This window comes from Pipistrellus kuhlii, unplaced genomic scaffold, assembly GCF_014108245.1.
Source record: "Pipistrellus kuhlii isolate mPipKuh1 unplaced genomic scaffold, mPipKuh1.p scaffold_m20_p_12, whole genome shotgun sequence".
Classification (NCBI taxonomy): Eukaryota; Metazoa; Chordata; class Mammalia; order Chiroptera; family Vespertilionidae; genus Pipistrellus; species Pipistrellus kuhlii.
In genome coordinates this window covers 16,024,362-16,045,220 of record NW_023425427.1, presented here as the reverse complement: position 1 = coordinate 16,045,220, position 20,859 = coordinate 16,024,362, and the positions used below count along the sequence as shown (strand labels likewise).

The 20,859-nt window shown below is 45.5% G+C and overlaps 1 protein-coding gene across 4 annotated transcripts; it reads right to left on the bottom strand.

Moving 5' to 3' along the window:
- Positions 1 to 1,774: 1,774 nt before the first annotated feature.
- On the bottom strand, positions 1,775 to 11,295 carry SLC25A51 (solute carrier family 25 member 51). Of its 4 annotated transcripts, none has more exons than XM_036433328.2 (3): positions 11,097 to 11,285; positions 5,191 to 5,313; positions 1,775 to 3,849 (listed from the first exon to the last, which is right to left on the bottom strand). In XM_036433328.2, exon 3 carries the CDS (start codon positions 3,805 to 3,807, stop codon positions 2,914 to 2,916), a length of 894 nt encoding a protein of 297 aa, XP_036289221.1. In that variant the 5' UTR covers positions 3,808 to 3,849; positions 5,191 to 5,313; positions 11,097 to 11,285; the 3' UTR covers positions 1,775 to 2,913. The 4 variants fall into 4 exon arrangements, with proteins under 4 accessions (XP_036289221.1, XP_045435948.1, XP_036289222.1 ...); XM_045579992.1 differs by lacking the exon at positions 11,097 to 11,285 and adding an exon at positions 10,626 to 10,644; XM_036433329.2 differs by lacking the exon at positions 11,097 to 11,285 and adding an exon at positions 9,886 to 9,906.
- Positions 11,296 to 20,859: the final 9,564 nt, after the last annotated feature.

Below are 20,859 nucleotides of genomic sequence, written 5' to 3'. Positions count from 1 at the left end.
TCAAATTTAATAAGTCTATAGGACAACAAAGAACCATCCCTGGTAATGTAGCAGTTTGGTCTTCAAAAGCTGTAAAAGGTGACAAAGAAATCCAAAAGTATGAGTTAAAACCATTAAAAATATTTATTGTTTGTAAATACCACATATTTGAGACAGCAGAAACCAAAGCATCTCCTTTATATTCTCACTTCACTTGTATTTTACAAAGTGCTTTAGAACTTAAGATTTCTACCACCTGCATGGAGTGTATAGACAAAAGCAAGCCTTGTGGAACCAAAGGCCCATGGAGTCCTCTCCCAGGGCCAGAGCATGACCCCAGGCCAACACCCCTGCCACAGGCCGAGTACCTGGACAGGCAGTGCTCAGGGCTTACACAGATGAGGGTCAGGCACCACAGTGCCAATGTCTTCATTTCTGAAAGAACTGCTTCCAGTCCTCACTCTTGACGCTTTCATAGCAACCAAGGATGCTACTCACATTTATTTGGTGACAGTTTTCTAAAATCCTGACATTTGCACCTTGGTTGCTAAAGTAAACTGCCATTGCCAAAACCGGTTTGGCTCAGTGGATAAAGCGTTGGCCTGCGGACTGAAAGGTCCCGGGTTCGATTCCGGTCAAGGGCATGTACCTTGGTTACGGGCACATCCCCAGTGGGGAGGGGGGGAGGGGAGGGTGTGTAGGAGGCAGCTGATCGATGTCCTCATCGATGTTTCTCTTTCCCTCTCTTCCTCTCTATAAAAAAAAAAAAATCAATAAAATATATTAAAGTAAACTGCCATTTTTAGCACAACACTGTCAAGCAGAGCTGTGTAAATCTCCTGAGCTTGATTATTGCCTAACAAATGCTTGATTATGCTTCCTAATCCTTTTGGTTGGAAGAACGTTCATTTTATTTGACCAGCCATACTGCATGTAGAGGTAAACATCTGTTTTGGACTATCTGCCCAGAAACTGAGTAAGCTACCAATTGAGACCCTGATTTTATTTTGGTCATTACGTGCACATTTTCATATGCAATTACCCAGTCTGATGAAAAACTGGTAGTAAGAATCCTAACTACTCTGCCATGCCAGATGCTGGAAAGCAATCTTAACTACATATTTATAGATGTAGGTTTAAAAAAAAATAAAATAAACCACCTTTCTAGTGTTTCAGGTTTTACTAATCATTCAACTGTTGTATGAATCATTTTGACTGATTTATCGGGAAAATATATTTTAAAATCTGATTCCTTTGACAAATACGTTTTTGTTAGATAAGAGATGACTAATCTATCCAGCTATTACCAAAGACTAGAAATTTAAAATTAACCTTTCAAATGTCTTTATTTAGATCTGATCCTCTCAAATTGTTTTAATGATAAAATGATAAAATTGGCCAAAACCGGTTTGGCTCAGAGGATAGAACGTCGGTCTGCGGACTGAAGGGTCCCAGGTTCAATTCCAGTCAAGGGCGTGTATCTTGGTTGCGGGCACATGCCCAGTAGGGGGGGTACAAGAGGCAGTTGATCGATGATTCTCTATCATCGATGTTTCTAACTCTCTATCCCTTTCTCTTCCTCTCTGTAAAAAATCAATAAAAAATATATATTTTTTAAAAATGGTAAAATTGGGTTCCCAAAATGTAAAAATCCTAATGCAAGCCTTTATTTCCAAAACTAAATTAAAATTAAAAAAAGACAGCTAACACTGTGAGGTGAAAGCTATCCTGAGGTGCCCCCTCCCTCAGACAAAACATTGAGAAACCAGAAATAAAAACCTGGGATTCTATTAAATAGACTTTCAAAATAAAGTTTTATGGAAGTGTTTTCTAAAAGGAGTTTCAAGAGAACAGAATATTTGAATAAGACAAACTAGTACTCAAAGGGGGGGAGGGGGGAACCCAAAGCTGTTTGCTAAGTTGGCAACAATAACTCAAAGAAATTGAGATAAAGAGAGTTTGATCTTTACATAATTAATATGAAACTTAATAAGATGAAATGCCTATGACAAAATTTAAGTCTCCCCACATTTTGGCAATGGAATAAGTGAAAGTAACATGGGGATATTTTGGACAGCTTTAAGGTCACATTTAGAATTAAGCAGAAAGCTTTAAAATCTAGAAAGCAAATGGAGCTTTCATTAGCTGCTGGAGTCTACCATGTCTAAATAGAAGCAGTGTGAATAATGATTATCCTAACAGGTGCTGTTTCAAAACCAATACAAGCAATTTATCATGAAAAGCTTACACTTATTAAGCTTTCTTCCTTGTCCTGCTCCTTGTGTATATGCTTAAGTTTAGCAGACTACACTTTGCAACTCCTCCTAAGAGGAGAGATGCAAGAAATGGAGTAATAAAAGCAAGCCTGAGAATCCAAGGAGACCGAAGAGCCTTTTCTCTGCTGGTCATGGCCACTATGTTTTAATAAGGGTTTAGAGATTTGGGGCAAAAGACTATCTTGGCTATTAGTTTCCTCATCAAAAACCATCCATCAGATAGACAACTATTAACCAAGCAATTAGCCCAGAATTCTCAGGTAACTGGAACAAAACAAAGCAGCCTGGCCATTGTGGTGTAGTGTTGGAGCATCGCTTCCAAGCCAGAGCCCAAACCTAGGTTGCGGGCTCCCCAGTAGTGGATATGCGGGAGGCAGCCAATCCATGACTCTTACTCATCATTAATGTTTCTCATTCCCTTCCTCTCTCTGAAATCAATAAAAACATATTTTAAAAAACAAAACAAAAAAAAACCTTAAAATTTTCTACTCAAACCTTTTATTCTGAATTTGTTGGTGCTTAAGGAAAACAGCTTTGCCATAATTCATTGTGCCCTGAACTTTCGACACCAACTTATATTGGCCAATTAGGAACAAGGCCAAACTACATTCTTCTTTAAAAGTCTAGTCAGTAGGTACATGGCACTTAATTATTTCTCTCATGTAATTTTTAACAGGAATTCATAAGTTGCATTGATTATGCCCCAAGAGAGGAGAGACCGGTGGTAATTCAGATGGGCACCTCTGAAGAGATTTGTCAGTTTCCTGTCTCGTTCTAACCAGATTATTTTGAAAACCTGGGGAAAAGACTGAAATTCCCCACCAATCTGAGACTGCATGCGAGTTTTTACAACGTTAACTGGAAAAAACAGGATTCCCAGCATGGCGCCCAGCAGGCCTCCACAGATAAAATCATTGACCAGGTGAGTGCTGTACGTCGTTGCGGTGGGCAGGTGCTCCTTGATGGGGCCTCGGAGGCCAAAGAACAGGACGTTGCTGAACCCATTACGGAAAAGAACCGGTATCAAGCCTCGGTAATACTCTCCGATCCCATGGCATTTCAGTGCCTTGAAAGCCTGGTAAGTGTTTGTAAATTTGTCATGATGCTTGTGGTCTTGAAGCAGTGCCTGAACTCTTTCCAATGGAGTGAAAATTGCTTCTGTTGTCCCTGCGAGTATGGCTGCCATGCTACGGGTTACAAAGTCTGGGGTGCGGATATGCTTACGGAGAAGGCAAGATAAATCCTCATACAGTCCGAACATAAGCGCCAGTGTAGTTGTCTTCTGCACTAATGGGGGAAGAATTCCGCGGTACAAGTTTCGAAATCCATCCCTCCTCAACTGAAGCACTGCATCCCTGGTTTTGATGCCATACAGCTGTTGCCGAAAGAGGACCTTCTGAATGGGAAATGTGATCGCTACGTTGCTGAAAGCTGCACAGCAGCCACACAAATAATGTTTCCTTTCACAAGCATCTGTAATATGAGGTGATATATCTTGTTTTGAAGATGTTATGATTGGCGACCTCTCTTTATGCGCTTCTGAATCCATCATGTGGCTTAAGATCTGTCTTCTTCATGAAGGATTTTTTTTAACCTACAAATAATAAAATGGACAATAGATAAACCTTTAAAAACAGTGTTAAACACATGGCTTTTTTTCCCCCCGAAACCTTCCTCCAATTTCTGGCCACTATTACATTTCCCCTCGTAGGTTAGCAGTTCTCCAAGTGTTTCCGAGGATTCCTGGAGGTTCTCCTTGTTCCAACTACATACAATATGCTGGATTTTCTGCATATACTTCAACTAAAACAACTTACTAGTACAACAGACTGAATGCAGAAGCAGATATGAGACCCGACCTAGCTTTTAAGCCAGACATTAAAAGAAACTTGCAAAACTGTAAATCACACTCTTCTTAAATTTTTTTGAACAAGTTATTTTTCATGAAAATGTTGTTTATGCCGAAACCGGTTTGGCTCAGTGGATAGAGCATTTCTCTCTATCACTCTCCTTTCCTCTCTCTCTAAAAATCAATAAAAACCATGTTTAAAAAATGGATTCCATCTTTCTAGTACTAATGATCAACTGAGAATAGGGCTCTTAGTTCAAATATTAGAAGGAAATATATTATTCCTGTTTTACTAAAGTTCAACCATTTTCACTCCTTCCCACAAACACTAAATCAAGAATCTATCTTGAACTCTGTAAGAAGCAACTGGGATGATCACGTAAATATTGGAGGCAGAACCCATGTAACTTGTAAGAGTTACAGCTAATTGCTTGGGCTCAAATCCTGGCTCCACCACATAGCTACCGTGTGACCTTCAGCAAGTTACTCAACATTTCTATGGCTATTTCCTCAATATAAAATCAGCATGTTACCTACCTCATAGGCTATTATGTCAAGTTCAGGTGTCAATGTTTCATTGGCTTTGTAAAAAGAAATTTTTCATTCCTTATGATAGTGAACAATTTAAATCTTATCAAGATTATATTGTATTTTCCTTCTAAGTTAAAAGTATTCACCTTTAACCAAAACCGGTTTGGCTCAGTGGTAGAGCGTCGGTCTGCGGACTGAAGGGTCCCAGGTTCGATTCCGGTCAAGGGCATGTACATTGGTTGCGGGCACATCCCCGGTGGGAGGTGTGCAAGAGGCAGCTGGTCGATGTTTCTCTCTCATTGATGTTTCTAGCTCTCTATCTCTCTCCCTTCCTCTCTGTAAAAAAATCAATAAAATATATTTAAAAAAAAAAGTATTCACCTTTAGGAGGAGAATATAGTCAATAATATTGTGATAATTTTGCATGGTGACATGACACCAGACTTAGTGAGGCAGTCACACTGTAAGGTATATAAAAATGTTGAATATTATACACTTGAAGCTAATATAACATTGTATACCAATTGTACTTAAATAAAAACAAAACAAATTTACCTGTGACACCATCTGGGCCTGGTGTTTTGAGGAATGGTAGCTTTTTGGTAGCATTTTCAATTTTTTCCATTGTTAATGGATGTTAGGTTCTCTTCTCTGAAGTCATTTTGATAACTGGGTTTCCTTTAAAAAAAAATCCTGGTTTATTTATAGTCTCATAAAGCACTTTCTATTTTTTAAAATACTATATATATATATATATATATATATATATATATATATATATATACACACATATAATTTGATTTTTTACAAAGAGGAAGGGAGAGAGATGACAGAGTTAGAAACATCCATCAGCTGCCTCCTGCATAACTCCCACTGGGGATATGCCCGCAACTGAGGTACATGCCCTTGACCAGAATTGAACCTGGGACCTTTCAGTTCGCAGGCCGTCGCTCTATCCACTGAGCCAAACCGGTTAGGGCTAAAAAAAATACTTCTAATCTTGTGTACTCATATTCCCTTTTTTCTTGAGCAAGATAGTCTATTATTTTAAAAAATATTTTAATATTGATTTTTAAGGAGAAGGGAGAGATTTTTAACACTGATGTGAGTGAACACTGATCAGTTGCTGTCTGCAGCTGCCTCCTGCCAGGGTTGTGTGATTGAGCTCCCAATCCGGGCATGTGCCCTAACCAGGAATTGAACCTGCTGTCTGTCAGTGTACAGGACGAAACTCCAACTAACTGAGCAACACCAGCCAGGGCTAGCAGGCTAGCCAATTTATCTAGTTTACATTCTTTTTATCTTGACAAAGAAGTCAGCATTTGAATTTTCCAATTTTCCAATTTATAATTTCCCTTTTTATTATCACTTTTCTTTTGCTTTGTCTACCTTTATTTTAGTCTCTCTTTTTTTAATTAGATGCTTATTTTTCTTTGTTTCCTAATTTTAAGGCTATGCATTTTCCTTTCAGTAAAACTTTTATTACTTTTTAAGATATCCTGTGGAGCCGAAACCGGTTTGGCTCAATGGATAGAGCGTCGGCTTGGGGACTGAAGGGACCCGGGTTCGATTCCGGTCAAGGGCATGTACCTTGGTTGCGGGCACATCCCCAGTAGGGGGTGTGCAAGAGGCAGCTGGTCGATGACTCTCTCCCATCGATGTTTCTAACTCTCTATCCCTCTCCCTTCCTCTCTGTACAAAATCAATAAAATATATTTAAAAAAAAAAAAAAAAAGATATCCTGTGGAGAATTGTGGTTTGATGGTCGGCTCACAATCTGTACCATCTCCATAGTGGCTTTGATTTGGGATGACTGTATATGCACTCTTTTTCAGAGTCCAAGCCTGTTTTGGTTTTGTGCATCATGTCATATTCTTTATGTTCAGGAGAAGAACATCTTTCTCATGGCCCACAGGAAAGATCCTGCAGGAATGGAATCTGATATTTGGAAACTGTCCTCCAGTCTCAAAGGTTCAGTGACAAATACACCCTCCTCCAGCTGACCTTCATCAATGGAAGAAGCAAAAGTGGGAAGCCAGGTTCGCTGAGCTTTTTGCACAGTGGAATGCCAGTCATGTCATCCGAGCATAAAGTACCCAGGTTCTATGACATTCTCATCCCAACAAACACCACCACCAGAATAGCCAATTCCAGAAGCAGCCATCCTTTTACTGGCTCATGCTGAATTACAGGGTGAGGGGGAAAGAAACAGAGAACTTTATATGGATAGAGTAAGAAATGTTCAGTGTCCATCCTGGCCTGAAATTTTAGTCCATTCTGGATAAAAAGAATTTTCTATAACAAATATGAGATGTTGACATTCTGATACCCTCCTTGATCTGATTGTGTGTTTTTTTTTTCTTCCCCAATTGACCTCTTTTAATTTTTTTTCTCATTTTTTTTTATTAAGGTATTATTATATGTGTACATACCTTACCAATCTCCCCCCCCCCCTCCCAGCTGCACTCCCATACATGCCTTCTCCCCAGAGTTTTGCGTCCACTGGTTATGCTTATATGCATGCATACAAGTCCTTCGGTAGATCTCTTATCTCCCCCAGATCTCCCTCTCCTCCCCGCTGTAATTTGACAGTCTGTTTGTTTCTTTACTGTCTCTGTATCTATCTTTTTGTTCATCAGTTTATAATGTTCTTTATTATCCATAAATGAGATTATGTGGTGTTTTTCTTTCATTGACTGGCTTATTTCACTCAGCATATTTATGTTCTCCAATTCCATCCAGGTTGCTGCAAATGATAAGAATTCCTTCTTTTTATGGCAGCATAGTATTCCATTGTGTAGATGTACCATAGTTTTTTTATCCAATCACCTGCTGATGGGCACCTAGGCTGTTTCCAAATCCTAGCTATTGTAAATTGTGCTGCTATGAATATAGGGGTGCTTATATCCTTTCTGATTGGTGTTTCTAGTTTCTTGGGATATATTCCTAGAAGTGGGATTACTGCGTCAAATGGGAGTTCCATTTTCAGTTTTTTGAGGAAACTCCATACTGTTCTCCACAGTGGTTGCACCAGTCTGCATTCCCACCAGCAGTGCACAAAGGTGATTGTATTGTTTTGATTTTTAAAAAAATATATTTTATTGATTTATTCACAGAGAGAAAGAGAGAGGGATAGAGAGTTGAAACATCGATGAGAGAGAATCATCGATCAGCTGCCTGTTGCACACCCCCTACTGGGGATGTGCCCGCAACCAGGTACATGCCCTTGCCCCCAGAATTGAACCCGGGACCTTTCAGTCCGCAGGCCGATGCTCTATCCACTGAGCCAAACCAGTCCCGGCTTGTTTTGATTTTTTTCCTGGAAAAGCATTTTTACTAAAATCTATAGACTTCCTCCTTCATATCCAGCAGTTCTTAGTACTTTATATAGAATAGCATTGTGCTGTACAGTATTTGAAGACTCAGCTTTTAAATATTAATCTGTTGCTGACTTTGTTAATTCCTGTTTCAATAGCTATTTCCCTTAATTCAGGATACAACTTTTTATGTATGAGTTTCCCTTCACACACTATTTTGTGGGTATGTATATATCTGTCAAGAGAATTGAAAATAAACAAAACCAAAAAACAAAACCACAGCCTTTTAATTTGTTTTTAAACAGACCTTCTGCCTGTTGCATTTAGTGTTCTTAACCAATAAAGAAGCCAATGACGTTTTGGGTTTTTTAAAAAATTATAGATGCTAGAGAAGAAGTATGCTGAGTTTAGAGTTTGGTCATTGTTGACTATTAATCTTCAATATCCTTACTTCTTACTGTTTCAGCTGACATGAGTTTAAAAATTCTTATTATTGAATAGTACTATACTAAAACTTAGCAAATTAATGCTTTACATCTACGTAATGCTTTTTCTCCAGTTTCAGAACTAAACATTATAATCAACAAAAATATTCTGATACCCTAAAATGCAAATAGACTGAATGGCAGAATGACCAACAGAACAACCGGTTGTTATGAAGTGCACTGACCACCCGGGGGCAGACATTCAAAGCAGGAGCTGCCTCCTGGTGGTCAGTGCACTCCCACAGAAAGAGTGCCATTCAGCCAGAAGCCAGGCTCATTACTGGCGAGCACAGTGGCAAGAGCCTCTCCCACCTCCGCTGCAGACAGGGCGGTGAGAGAGCAAGGGGACCTGGACTGCGAGAGAGATGGGCCTAAGCCAGTAGGTGGACAGCCTGGGAGGGGTCCCAGACTGTGAGAGGGTGCAGGCTGGGCTGAGGGATTGAGTCTCCCACTTGCTTAAATTTACAACCTCTAGTGTACATATAGTTACACAATATATTGTAACAATTTATGAATGAAAATAACTTCACTTGTACATTCTGAACACAACATATTTTAAATTCTAAAGTTGCTACTTACGAACTATTTAACAGTATTATGTTCCTTGATGACACAGACCAAGTTATTTGTGTATCTGTACAATATTTTGTTCATGCTCATTTTTAATTCTTACTGAAATGGTACTAGCATTACTTTCTAAAATTCCGCAAATTAAAGTTATTTCATCCAGTTTGTAACGACTCTTAGTAATAGCAGGACTGTTATTTAAGCAGAAAATATTGGCCAACAGAAGTTAGTGAGTCATTTATTAAGCACTCTACTAAACTATTTCACCTTAAAACAATACCTACAGGCCCAGACACGGGAAAAAGGAATGGAATGAAACCCAGACTTCATAGATTGAAAGCTTTCCCTTTAGTTTCATCCTACACACCAGGATGGTGTAAACAGGGTCTCAACATAGCAACAGAAGGACAGTGTGCACAGTATTCTGGAGAAATGAAGTTTGGAATTTTTATGTTTATCTATACCATGAACATGGTTAAATTTCTTTGCAAAATTTATTTATCATAGTCACACACTCCCCTAAAACACAAACTATCTCACCATTAGGAAGTGAAGTTAATGAAGTTGACTTTCAAGCAACCGCAAGTGTCAAAATCTTGTTGCATAAGAAAACAGTGTAAAGTCTATACTCCCGCTTAAATTTACAGCCCATTTTTAGATAAACAAGACCCAGAGGTGATCCAGGCACAAAGGTCTTTGTGCAAAACCGTGGAGAAGGCGATTGTAATTCTCAAAGGATGGGAGCTCCCGTCCGCGGATCTGACTCTGCATTCAGTACAAGATCAGCCTGGGTTCTAGACCTAGTTATAACATTATCTTGCTACTACAAATATAAAGCAACGCCTTATAACTTAAAAAAAAATCCACTTCTCTGAGCTTACTTTAACCTACCAAAGAAGAGACCAGACAAGTCCAATTCTCCTAGAGGTCAGAGCTTTGATTCGTCCCCGAGATGCACTAGGGGTGACTCCCAAATGCCTAACCTGTGCTCTGAACCACTAGGGAGCCGGACCAGTCCTAGCCCCTCTTAATCTCATGGAATCCTTTCTTTTCTTTTCTAAATATATTTTATTGATTTTTTTTTTTTTTTTTTACAGAGAGAAAGGGAGAGGGACAGAAAGTTAGAAACATCAATGATGAGAGAGAAACATCGAGCAGCCGCCTCCTGAACATCCCCCACCGGGGATGTGCCCGCAACCAAGGTACATGCCCTTGACCGGAATCAAACCTGGGACCCCGCAATCCGCAGGCCGACGCTCTATCCACTGAGCCAAACCGGTTTCGGCTCATGGAATCCTTTCACAGCGAGAGCAGAGGAGGCTCAATGTGGCCAGGTCGCTACCCAATCAGCCAGGGCCTCCCCGCTCGCAGGTTGAGAAACAGGTGTTTGTAAGACCAGCTGTGGATCGCTAGCTGCTAAGGGGCTAAGGGTTAACTATAGCTGAGGCACTGGCATGCGCCATCCAGCTGAGCTTCATACCAAACACTGAGCACAGAGATTTAAAATGAACGCCCCCGTCCCCCCGCCCCCAAAAACCTTGTTTGCACATTGGGTTTCGCACCGCCCGAAGCAACATGGTGTCTGTCGCAGAGTAAGCATTGTCTGTGTGACTGGACTCACCTCTTTCCAGGAGTCCGTGGGGCCCATCTGTGAGGAGGGGAGGAAGGGCGGGGGAGGGGGCGAGGGCTGGACAGGAATGCCCCCCTGCCTTCCGTCTCCGACGGCCCGCAGAGTCCGGGTCCCGCGATCTCGGACCCCGGGGCGGGGCCCTCCTCCTCCCGGGGCGCGGGCAGAGCGCGGCCCCTCCCGGCCCCTCCCCGCTCCGGGCACCTCCCCGCGCGGGGCGCGCCACAAAAACACCACCCGCAGTCTCGTCCGCGGGGAACGCTCGCTGCGGGGCCCGGGTCGCGAACCTCGAGCGCGCAGAACCGAACACGCGCCGGGGGACCCGGGGGCTGAGGGAGAATGCAATGCGAGCGCGCAGAGGGCCCGGACAGGGCGCCCCCTCACCCCTCCTCCGTGCTCCCACACCCTCCACCCACAGGCCCAGAGTCACCCCGTGCTCCCCTCGCCGCGGCTGCTGGCACTCACCCATCGCCGCGGGCGCCGGCCCCACGCCCGGTAGCCGCCGGCCGCCGGATCGGCGAGCGAGCGAGCCCGCGCAGGCGCAGACCTTGACCGACCCCGATGGGCCGCGCCTGCGCCTTGCGAGTCGGGGTCACGTGAGGGGGAGGCCTCCGCTGCGGCCACGCCCCTCCTTTAAAATAGCGAGAGTCAGGTGACGCCGACCTTCTCCGAAAGGAGTACGCTCGCCGCCGCGGGGCAGGTAGCGGGTCACTCATCACCCTGGTCCGGTCCGGAGGCCTTGGGATTTCTTCAGCCCGAGCGCCGCACCCTGGGCGCCGTACGGTGGCCTTGCCGGGCCACAAACAGCCAACGCTCCCCATAGCGTGCAGTGGGAGCGGATTGTTGAGATTGGCAAGCGGGCGCGGGGGAAAGTGCCCCACCTGGTCCCCCCACTTTCTAGTCTTGGTTCATAAACCCATGGAATGGCCTCTTCACCCAGCTACCGATACCACAGTTTACAGAACACTTGCTTTAGGTTAGGGCTTATAAGTCACTTTTAACCCGTTCCCTTTTGATCTCAGAAAGCTTGCAGTGTTGCCGAAACCGGTTTCGTCGGACTGCGGACTCAATGGTCCCAAGTTCGATTCCGGTCAAGGGCATGTACCTTGCTTGCAGGCACATTCCCAGTAGGGGGTGTGCAGGAGGCAGCTGATCAATGTTTTCTCTCTCATCGATGTTTCTAACTCTCCCTCTCTCTTTCCTCTCTGTAAAAAATCAATAAAATATATTTAAAAAGAAAAAGAAGCCTTGCAGTGTTGGCTCTATCTGCTTCACCGGCATCTTAGAGGCCGAGGTTAGGTAATAGTCCTGACACCCAGTGGGAGTGACCTTGGGCGAGTCACGGGTCCCGGAGGCCCAAATCCCTGTCTGAAAAGTCAAGCCTGCCTTGCATGCAACTCCCCCGGAGCTTGTAAGAGTTACTGCAAGGGAAATAGTGGTCTGGTTATAACTTGTGAAAGGACGCACGCAGCAGGTGTGAGGGGTGGAAGGAAACCTGAGAGGTCCGTTTGGAGAGAGACCCTTGGTGAGGCTCATCCAAGATGTGAAGTGCATGCACTTTGCTCGGAGGTAGCCAATAGGCAACCCCCCTGGAGTGAAGGGGTTACTCAGGGGATGCACTTTCCTTGCCCACCTCCCCCAAGAGCGCTTTGTGGATATTGCCTCCAACATGTTGTCTGGGCTGCTGGCGCTGGGGTGTGGAAGACCATGCTACCCAACTTCAACAAACACTCCGCTGAGGTATCTACTGTGTGCCACTGTCCATCCTCAAGCTCTCCTGGGGGAGCTTGGAGTGCAGTAAAGGATATAAAAACAAAAGACGCTGGAAATTCAGAAGCATGAGGGGCCCTTCCTCTCAATAGAGGGGCGTCCTAGGATAGGAGGTTTTGGAACTGGGTCTTGCGGGGTGAACGGGTGGAATTTGGACTCCTGGAGAAAGTTATGGCACTGGAGATAAGATTATCAAGGTCGAAAGAATACTAGAAGAAAATAAAAAAAAGATTATCAAGGTCGGGTGGCAGGGTCTGATAGTGCCAATCTCGGCTGTAAGACATGGGCACCTGGCATGTCATTGGTGCGCAGAGATAGATATTGGACTCCACAGGATAATGGCAAGGCCGCGCAGTGATCTGGAATGATTAATCAGGCAACAGTTGGGGAGGGGCATTTGTATCAAAATTGTATCTGCCCTGATCTGTGTGAATTCCTATTCAGATGTAAGGAAGTGAAACATAAATAAGTCAGGCAGGCATCCAGCATGTTCATAAGTGTAAATAATTCATTTCCAATTAGAATGGAAGGTTATAACCTGAAAAGGAGGAAAAGATGGAATTAAACACACCACTGGGAGAGACCAGGCCCGCAGGACCACTCCTGTCTGGAGCTGAGCCAGTCTTTTTTTTTTTTTTTTTTTTTTTTTAATATATTTTATCGATTTTTTTACAGAGAGGAAGGGAGAGGGATGAGAGTTAGAAACATCAATGAGAGAGAAACATCGACCAGCTGCCTCCTGCACACCGCCCACCGGTATGTACCCACCGCCAAGGTACATGCCCCTGACCAGAATCAAACCTGGGACCCTTGAGGCTGCAGGCCGACACTCTATCCACTGAGCCAAACCGGTTAGGACCAGCCTGTTTCTTTTATGCTGCAGGCCACAGTGGTCCTCTGCCCCTCCAGCTTCAGTTCCTTGTCAGACACCCACAGGCCCTTCACCGGCTCTTCTTTGGTACTAGTATGTGAATGTTGGAAACCAAAACCTGCTATTTTCAGATTCTGGCTTCATCATGATGTTAACCTTCCATTTATTTCCCTGTCCACATCCACACATTCTTTTCTAATTTTTAATAATATTGCAGTTGACAACATTATATTAGTTTCAGGTGTACTGTAGAGTGGTTAGATTTATAACTTACAAAGTGGTCCCCTCCATAAGTCTAGTACCACTGACACTATACATAGTTATTACAATAGTGACTGTATTCCCTATGCTGTATTCTATATCCCCATAACTATTTTGTAACTGCCAATTTGTACTTATTAACACTTTAATCTTTTTCACCCAGTCCTCAAACCCCTTTTTCACCTGGGAACCATCAGTTTGTTCTCTGTATCTATGAGTTTGTTTGTTCACTTATTTGGTTTTCATTTATTTTTTTATTTTTAAAATATATTTTATTGATTTTGTACAGAGAGAAAGGGAGAGAGAGAGAGAGAGAGTTAGAAACATCGATGAGAGAGAGTCATTGATCAGCTGCATCTTGCACACCCCCTACTGGGGATATGCCCGTAACCAAGGTACATGCCCTTGACCGGAATCGAACCCGGGACCCTTCAGTCTACAGGCCGACAATCTATCCACTGAGCCAAACCGGTTTTCAGCTTATTTTGTTTTTTAGATTCCACATACAAGTAAAGATCAGCTTCCAAGTCAGACTACATCCTTGACCCCAGCTTTGATCATCTCACTCCTCAGACTAAAAACCTCCAGTGGTTCCCTTGTGCTTGTCCAATAAGTCCAAATTCCTTAACTTGGCATGAGGGCTGTCTGTGTCCTGGCCCCTCTGCCTATCAGTCTGCCTCATTCCCAGCCACATTCTGTGCTTCAGCCATGTCCTTTCTCAATGTTTTGCAAATCCTTGTGTTCTTTAAACCTTTCCCCCTTTCAACTATTTAACCCTTCAAGACCCTTTTCCTACTCCTCTGGAAAGCCTTTTTTTGTTTTTTACCCGCCTCACTAGGGCAGAACTGTCGGACTTGGTTCTGGCCTTCCAACTCAGTGCTTGGCAAAAGGGGCGCTTGCCCAAATGAAATACTGGTGGAGAGGGTCTGGGTTCTTGGGAAAAGGGGTGATGTTGCTGGTGGATCTTTGTTTAAGCACCCTCCCCTCCTCTCCCCTCACATGCTTTCTAGAAAGTTGTGTCCATGGGCCTTGTGTCCACAAAAACAGCTGTACGCAAGCTGTCAGTGGAGTCTTGCTGCTGTGAGTGGCTCTGCCCAGATAAGGTCATCCCAGGTCTTTCCCTTGCGAGGGGTCAATGACTCCTTTATTTCCCAGTCTGGGCCTATCTCTGCCGCCCCCCTCAGGTCCCCATGCTCCAGCCGTGAGGTCAGCACTGCTGGTTCCCTTCCATGAGCTTGCTGCGTTCTCTACACGCCCACAAACTGAGGACATTGTGCCCTCTGTGCCTGGAAGGTCCTGCCTTCTGTTCACCTTTTACATACAACAGAGCTTCTTGCTGCTTTCCCTGACCCTTACCTCACTGCCCCTCCCCCGCACTGTACTGTCAGCCCTGCCCCCTCCCCCAGGGCGTCCTGGAATTCCTTCTGTTCCTCTAACTGGTCTGTGAACTCCAGGTCAAGCTCCCTTTCTCCTTTACCCATTTTCAAACTCACATTGATCTAGCAACACCCATGATCCACATATTTAACCCAGTCAAGGGCTTTATCCCACAAGTCTGAGAGGAGGGCTATTCTAGTGGTCGGCAAACACATTAGTCAACAGAGCCAAATATCAACAGTACAACGATTGACATTTCTTTTGAGAGCCACATTTTTTAAACTTAAACTTCTTCTAATGCCACATCTTCAAAATAGACTCGCCCAGGCCATGGTATTTTGTGGAAGAGCCACACTCAAGGAGCCAAAGAGCCCCATGTGGCTCGCGAGCAACAGTTTGCCGACCATGGGTCTATTCCATTTATTCATTAATTTATTTTCATGCTGGTGGGGAATGAGTCTTAACCCTGTCTTACATCAGAGTTACTTTGGAACCTTTAAACACCAAACCAACCAAACCAAACCTGAGCGATTCTGATTGAATTCGTTTGCAGTGGGACCTGAACCTTAATATGCTTTGAAAGCTCCCCAGGTGTGCTGAGGTTTTGAACTAGATCCTGGTGTCCCAAGGTGCCTAGAGATAAGAACTACTTGGCCCTGACCGGTTTGGCTCAGTGGATAGAGCGTTGGCCTGCGGACTCAAGGGTCCCAGGTTCGATTCTGGTCAAGGGCATGTACCTTGGTTGCAGGCACATCCCCAGTGGGGGCATGTGCAGAGGCAGCTGATCAATATTTCTCTCTCATCAATGTTTCTGACTTTCTGTCCCTCTCCCTTCCTCTCTGTAAAATATCAATAAAATATATTTTAATAAAAAGAAAAAAGAAAAAAAAAGAACCACCTGAACTCTCCCGAGCAGCTGTGATCCTAGACCTGCTGCCTAGATATCACCTGGGAACTTGTTAGAACTGACTCCTCCTGGCCCGCCCGCCCCAGACACAGTAAACTGTGTCTGTATTTAACAAGGTCACCGGGTGATTTGTATGTACTTTAAAGCTTTAAAAGCTAGATTCTAGGTACTGGAAGTTTGGTTTAAAAAAAAAAAAAAAAGATCTCCAGTCCCAAAGCGGATCTACTGTGAAGTCAGAATATCCAGGGGAGAGGCCGTTTGGCCTGCCCACATCTAACACAAGCCCCAGGCAGGCCTTAGGTAATTTTGGGAAACAACGGCTCTACATGGATCTCCTGACCCATAATAATAACCTAGCATCTGAAACACAGGATCCTGCAGGGCTCAGGAACATGAGTTAGTCTGCAGGCCAAAGAGGAACCGGTCCAGTCCTCCAGGGAAAAGCATTAGTGCCTGAGACAGGCACACACCACGTACTGTGGTTGTAGGCAGTTGGGCCAACGCAAGCTGGCAAGCTGAGCAAGGACAGGGCCTGGCAGAGAAGGTCATCCTCCCGGAAAGCTCCCAGGTGCCCAGCAATGGACAATCCATTGCAGGGTGGGAACCTCGCCCCAGGGTGGCTTTTTTCTCCCCCAGGCTGACTATATATGGCTGGGCCTGACCTTTTCTCCCTAAAGATAACATCTGGGCCTCAGTTATATTTGAGCTCCGGGCCCAGATAAGCAACAAAACCAGCCGCATCTGAATAATGACTCCCTGGTGCCAGCCAATCCCTCAGTGGAGACCACAAGCCTAAATGGGCACCTGGAAACGGCTGAATATCCTATTGAGATCTCCCCTCCCTACCCTCACCCCCCCCCACAACCCCGGGGGACCTCCCCTACAATCTCCATTCTTAAAACCCTCAGGATGAGGACTCAGTGCGCTCTCCCTCCTGTACTACCCCCAGACGCAGCGAGTCACCATTACCTTCCTCTTTCCCAAGCTCCAAGGGCCCTTCCTTTACCTCCGCCACTTGTTTCCTAAGCCCATTTCTTCTAGGAATTACCTCTTCTACCTCTGCAATTTACCCCACACATGTTTTCTTATGGTGTGGGTCTTGGCTTTGAATCCTTTCCTACCCGGAACCCAAATACCGAGGTTGCTGATCCCACTGGTCAGACACCTGGTGCTGTGCCAGCTGCCTGTAACACTGTGCGTGTCCATAGCGGAGGGAACGTGCACTGGCTGCAATCAGGGAAGGCTGCCTGGAAGAGGACCTACAAGGCACGGCGACGAGGGTGTAAACAAGGTGGGTGCTAGGAAAAGCGTGGGGGTGGGAAGGGGTGTGTGAGAAAGGAGACCCCAGGCATCTCACTCTTCCTGACCTTACTCCTGTTCTCAACCCTGCCTTTCCCCAGGCACCCTGACAGGCTAGGCCGATGCCCCTGATAGCTTTCAGGGCTCAGAACTGTGGCTGACCTCTGGGAGGGATCATGGGACACCTTACTTGTACCAAAGTGACACATACTTGTGAAATACAAACATTTTTATCGAGTCGGGGCCAAGTCAATGAAACAACAGCAAACATTTGCACAATCCTCTGGGTTTTCCAAGCAGTTGCATGGCAGCTATTTCCTCTGGTTTTCACATATTGTGTGTACGCAGAGCAGCCCTGTAACACGCTCACTTTTAGTACCTAGTGAGGGGCAGGGCGAGGACGCCACCACTGCCACTGCTTCTGAGAACAGAAGCTCACTTGAGTAGTTGGTGCCTTGAACTCGGGAAAAAGATCGGGCTGAAGGAGCAGGCAGGCTAGTCCTTTCCCAAGACTCTCTCTCATACATGACACCCCTGAGCTGCGTATTACAAATAAAGGCTCCCAGCACCCACCCAGCACACACTAAATCACAGCCCCCAGGAGGAAGGGTGTGGGGGCACATATGAACCTCACGATGGAGCACAGTGGGAAACACTGAGCGAGCTGCACTAGACACGCGTTGAACTAGAAACACAACTTGCCCTGACCTGTTTGGCTCAGTGGCTAGAGCGTTGGCCTGCAGACTGAAGGGGGTACTATGTTCGATTCCAGTCAAGGGCATGTGCCTTGGTTGCAGGCACATCCCCAGTTGGGGGTGAGCAGGAGGCAGCTGATTGATGTTTCTAACTCTGTATCCATCTTCCTTCCTCTCTGTAAAAACTCAATAAAATATATTAAAAAAGAAAGAAAGAAACACTGAACTAGGTCAGCACACCTGGGTTTTGAACCTTAGATCTACTTCCTGGTTGTGCCCCTGGGTCAAAGCCCTTGCTCTCTCTGAGCCTCAAGATCTCCATTTCCCACTTCTGAGTCCCCGAGGCGGCCCCCCAAGATGGCAGATCCTGCAGGAGGGAGGCTGATTCTCCTGGTTGGTGTGGAGGAGGCAACGGAGCTCAGGGACTGGTTCCCCTAAAGCTCTGGAGGTCCCCTTCTCTCTGCTCCGGGGGATCTCTCTAGATCCTGCTCACTTGGGCTGTGACCTTCCTCCGGGAAGTGAGATATGGATCAGGAGCCTCTACCAATAAATCTAACTGATAGATCCTCCCTTCTTCCAACTGATGGGCTGCGTATGACGTAACCTGCACCTGTGGCCTGGACATTCCTGAGCACCTACCCAGGCACCTTATATGGACTGTACATTGAACCACCAATCCGCACCTGCCAAATACCCTAAGCCCCCGATTCCTAAGTACCTAAGTGCTTAATCATATGCCTTATATGAAACCACCGATCAGCGTGTGCCGAGTACCCTAAGCCCCATCCCTTCCCTTTCCTCCCCTCAAAAAGCGTGTTCACCCCTGCACGTGAGCTCTCCTCCTTTGCAAGGCAGCCCGGCAGGGTCCTTCTCCTCTGATAAAGCCTGTAGTCCTGGTCTTCGGGCCTCTGTCTCATCTTCCACTAACTTCTGCTTTTCCCAGCAGTCACTTCACCTTCTGAGCCTCGATTTCTCACCTGCACAGGGAAGTTTCCATCATGGGAGCCTAGTACAAGCTCACGGTGAGGCGCACTCAGTCAGGTGGCCATGAATGGGCTCTTGCCATTGGCGCCTCAGGTCACAAGGTCTTACTGAGGACCTCCTCTGTCCCAGGAGCTCTGCTAGGTGCCTGCTTGTGGGGAACTGCCTTCTAGTGACATTCTAGTGGGTGGAGACGGACAATAAATAATTAATGCCCTACGTGTTTAATATTTAAACAATAAAGATGCTGCATAGATATTTAAACAGTAAGAACAATAAATAGGTCTAATATTGTAATAAACAACCAAAGTAATTATTTAAACAGTTAACACAACATATGCTTGTTATTTAAATAACTGCAGTGTGTTAGCATTAATTTAAATAACAAATAAAGTCGGGAGATACCTAGGTAAGGGGAGTGGAGGGAATGGAGAGACCAGCTCTGGACATCGGCCCAGAAAGGAGAAAGATCTTAATCTGTGATCCTTACTTTGGACATGCTCGTGGGGCTCAGGGCATATTTAATTTGTAGCCTACGATTCACCTGCCGAAAGCCTTCTGGGAACCCAGACCCTCTTTCCTCTGAAATCCTCTGGCTGTAATGACCCTTCTCCTTCCTGTGAAAATTCACCGTGTCCTCACCCTGTTTGACATTGACCGCAGCTTAAGGAAGCTGAGGGCTGTCATCCAGCACCATGCCCAGCCTTCGCAATAACCCCGTGTAGCTTCACAATATCCCCAGGAGGGCTCCTGCCCCGTTACAGTGGAGGAAGCGGGAGGACCTCCTGCCCAGGTCACATAGCTGGAAGGGATGGCCTTAGGACATGACCCTGAGCCTCCCCTACTCTCCCAGGGGTGACAGCTGTTCCTCTTCTCACCGCCTCCTGCACTCCAGGGGGGTGGGGCTCCTTCTGCCCAGCCCTGAGCTCCCCCTCCCCGGGCTCCCAGGCCAGGACGTCACCCTGAGAGGCGGAAGGGCTTGCCCAGGGTCACGCCAGGAGCGGGAAGTGAAGGTGACCATCCCAGTGTCAGCACCGAGAGAGCCCTGCCTCCTGGACAGACCCACAAGCACAGCCCTGCAGCCTCCAGTCCTGCCCCTCAGCCCCGTGCCTGAACTCGGGGTGTCTCTGATTTCTTTTTTGGGGGACTGTCTTCGAGAAAAGGAAACTGCTTAGCTCACGCTCCCGTGTTAAGGGAAGTCTCAGTTGCTGACTGTCCTCAAAAGTAACCAAGGGCATTCGCAGACATGGATGTGGAAGAAGCCTAGTCTCTCTGGAGGCCAGAGCCTCTGACCCGGTAATACCACTTCTAAAGTTTTCTCCTCAAGGAAGAAGTACACACGGAAATACAGATAACGTTTTAAGGACAAAGGTGTTCACTGCAGAGCTGTGGTCACACAAAAACTTGAATAAGGTAACTAAATTAAAGTTGAATATTATCCTGGGATGAGGGGGACACTGGAGGGTAAATGGGAGATATCTGTAATACTCTCAATAAAAAAAGAAAAATAGGAGTAAAATATTGTGGACGAAAGGGGCCACATGTGAACCTGACAAGCTCAGGGGAGGCCTGCATGCTGGGTGGTCTTGCAAACCCAGAGTCGGAAAGTAACCACAAAGGATGGTCTGAAATGAAACTTGAATTAAAGCAGTTATGCTGGGTAGTTGCATCCCAGGCCACTATCTTCACTGCCAGGATCAACCTTTATCTTAACTGAGCCTATCTGTCTTTTTGCATCCACGATAGCATATCATTGGAATGTCAGGGTGACTTGTAACTTTCCTTTTTTTGGACCCCTTGGGGCACAACCTAAGTGCTGGGGGCCTGGACGGAGACCACAAATTCCTTCATTATCGTGTTCTTTGCTCCTGATGAAAAGTATCATTTTACTTTTTATCCAGTCCCAGGGTTCCCTCCCCACCTCCACCACTTGCTACTTCCTGCCTCTCTAGTCCATAACCAATGGATTTTATACAGCCCACCTATGTCTCTTCCCTTTGATTGCAATGTAACCCGCCATTCTCTGGAGCATTACCTCACTTCATTGAGGTCCTGCTTCCCGGCATA

Coding starts and splice junctions, on each gene's coding strand:
- SLC25A51 (XM_036433330.2), bottom strand. CDS start 3,807: ATGATGGATTCAGAAGCGCATAAAGAGAGGTCGCCAATCATAACATCT.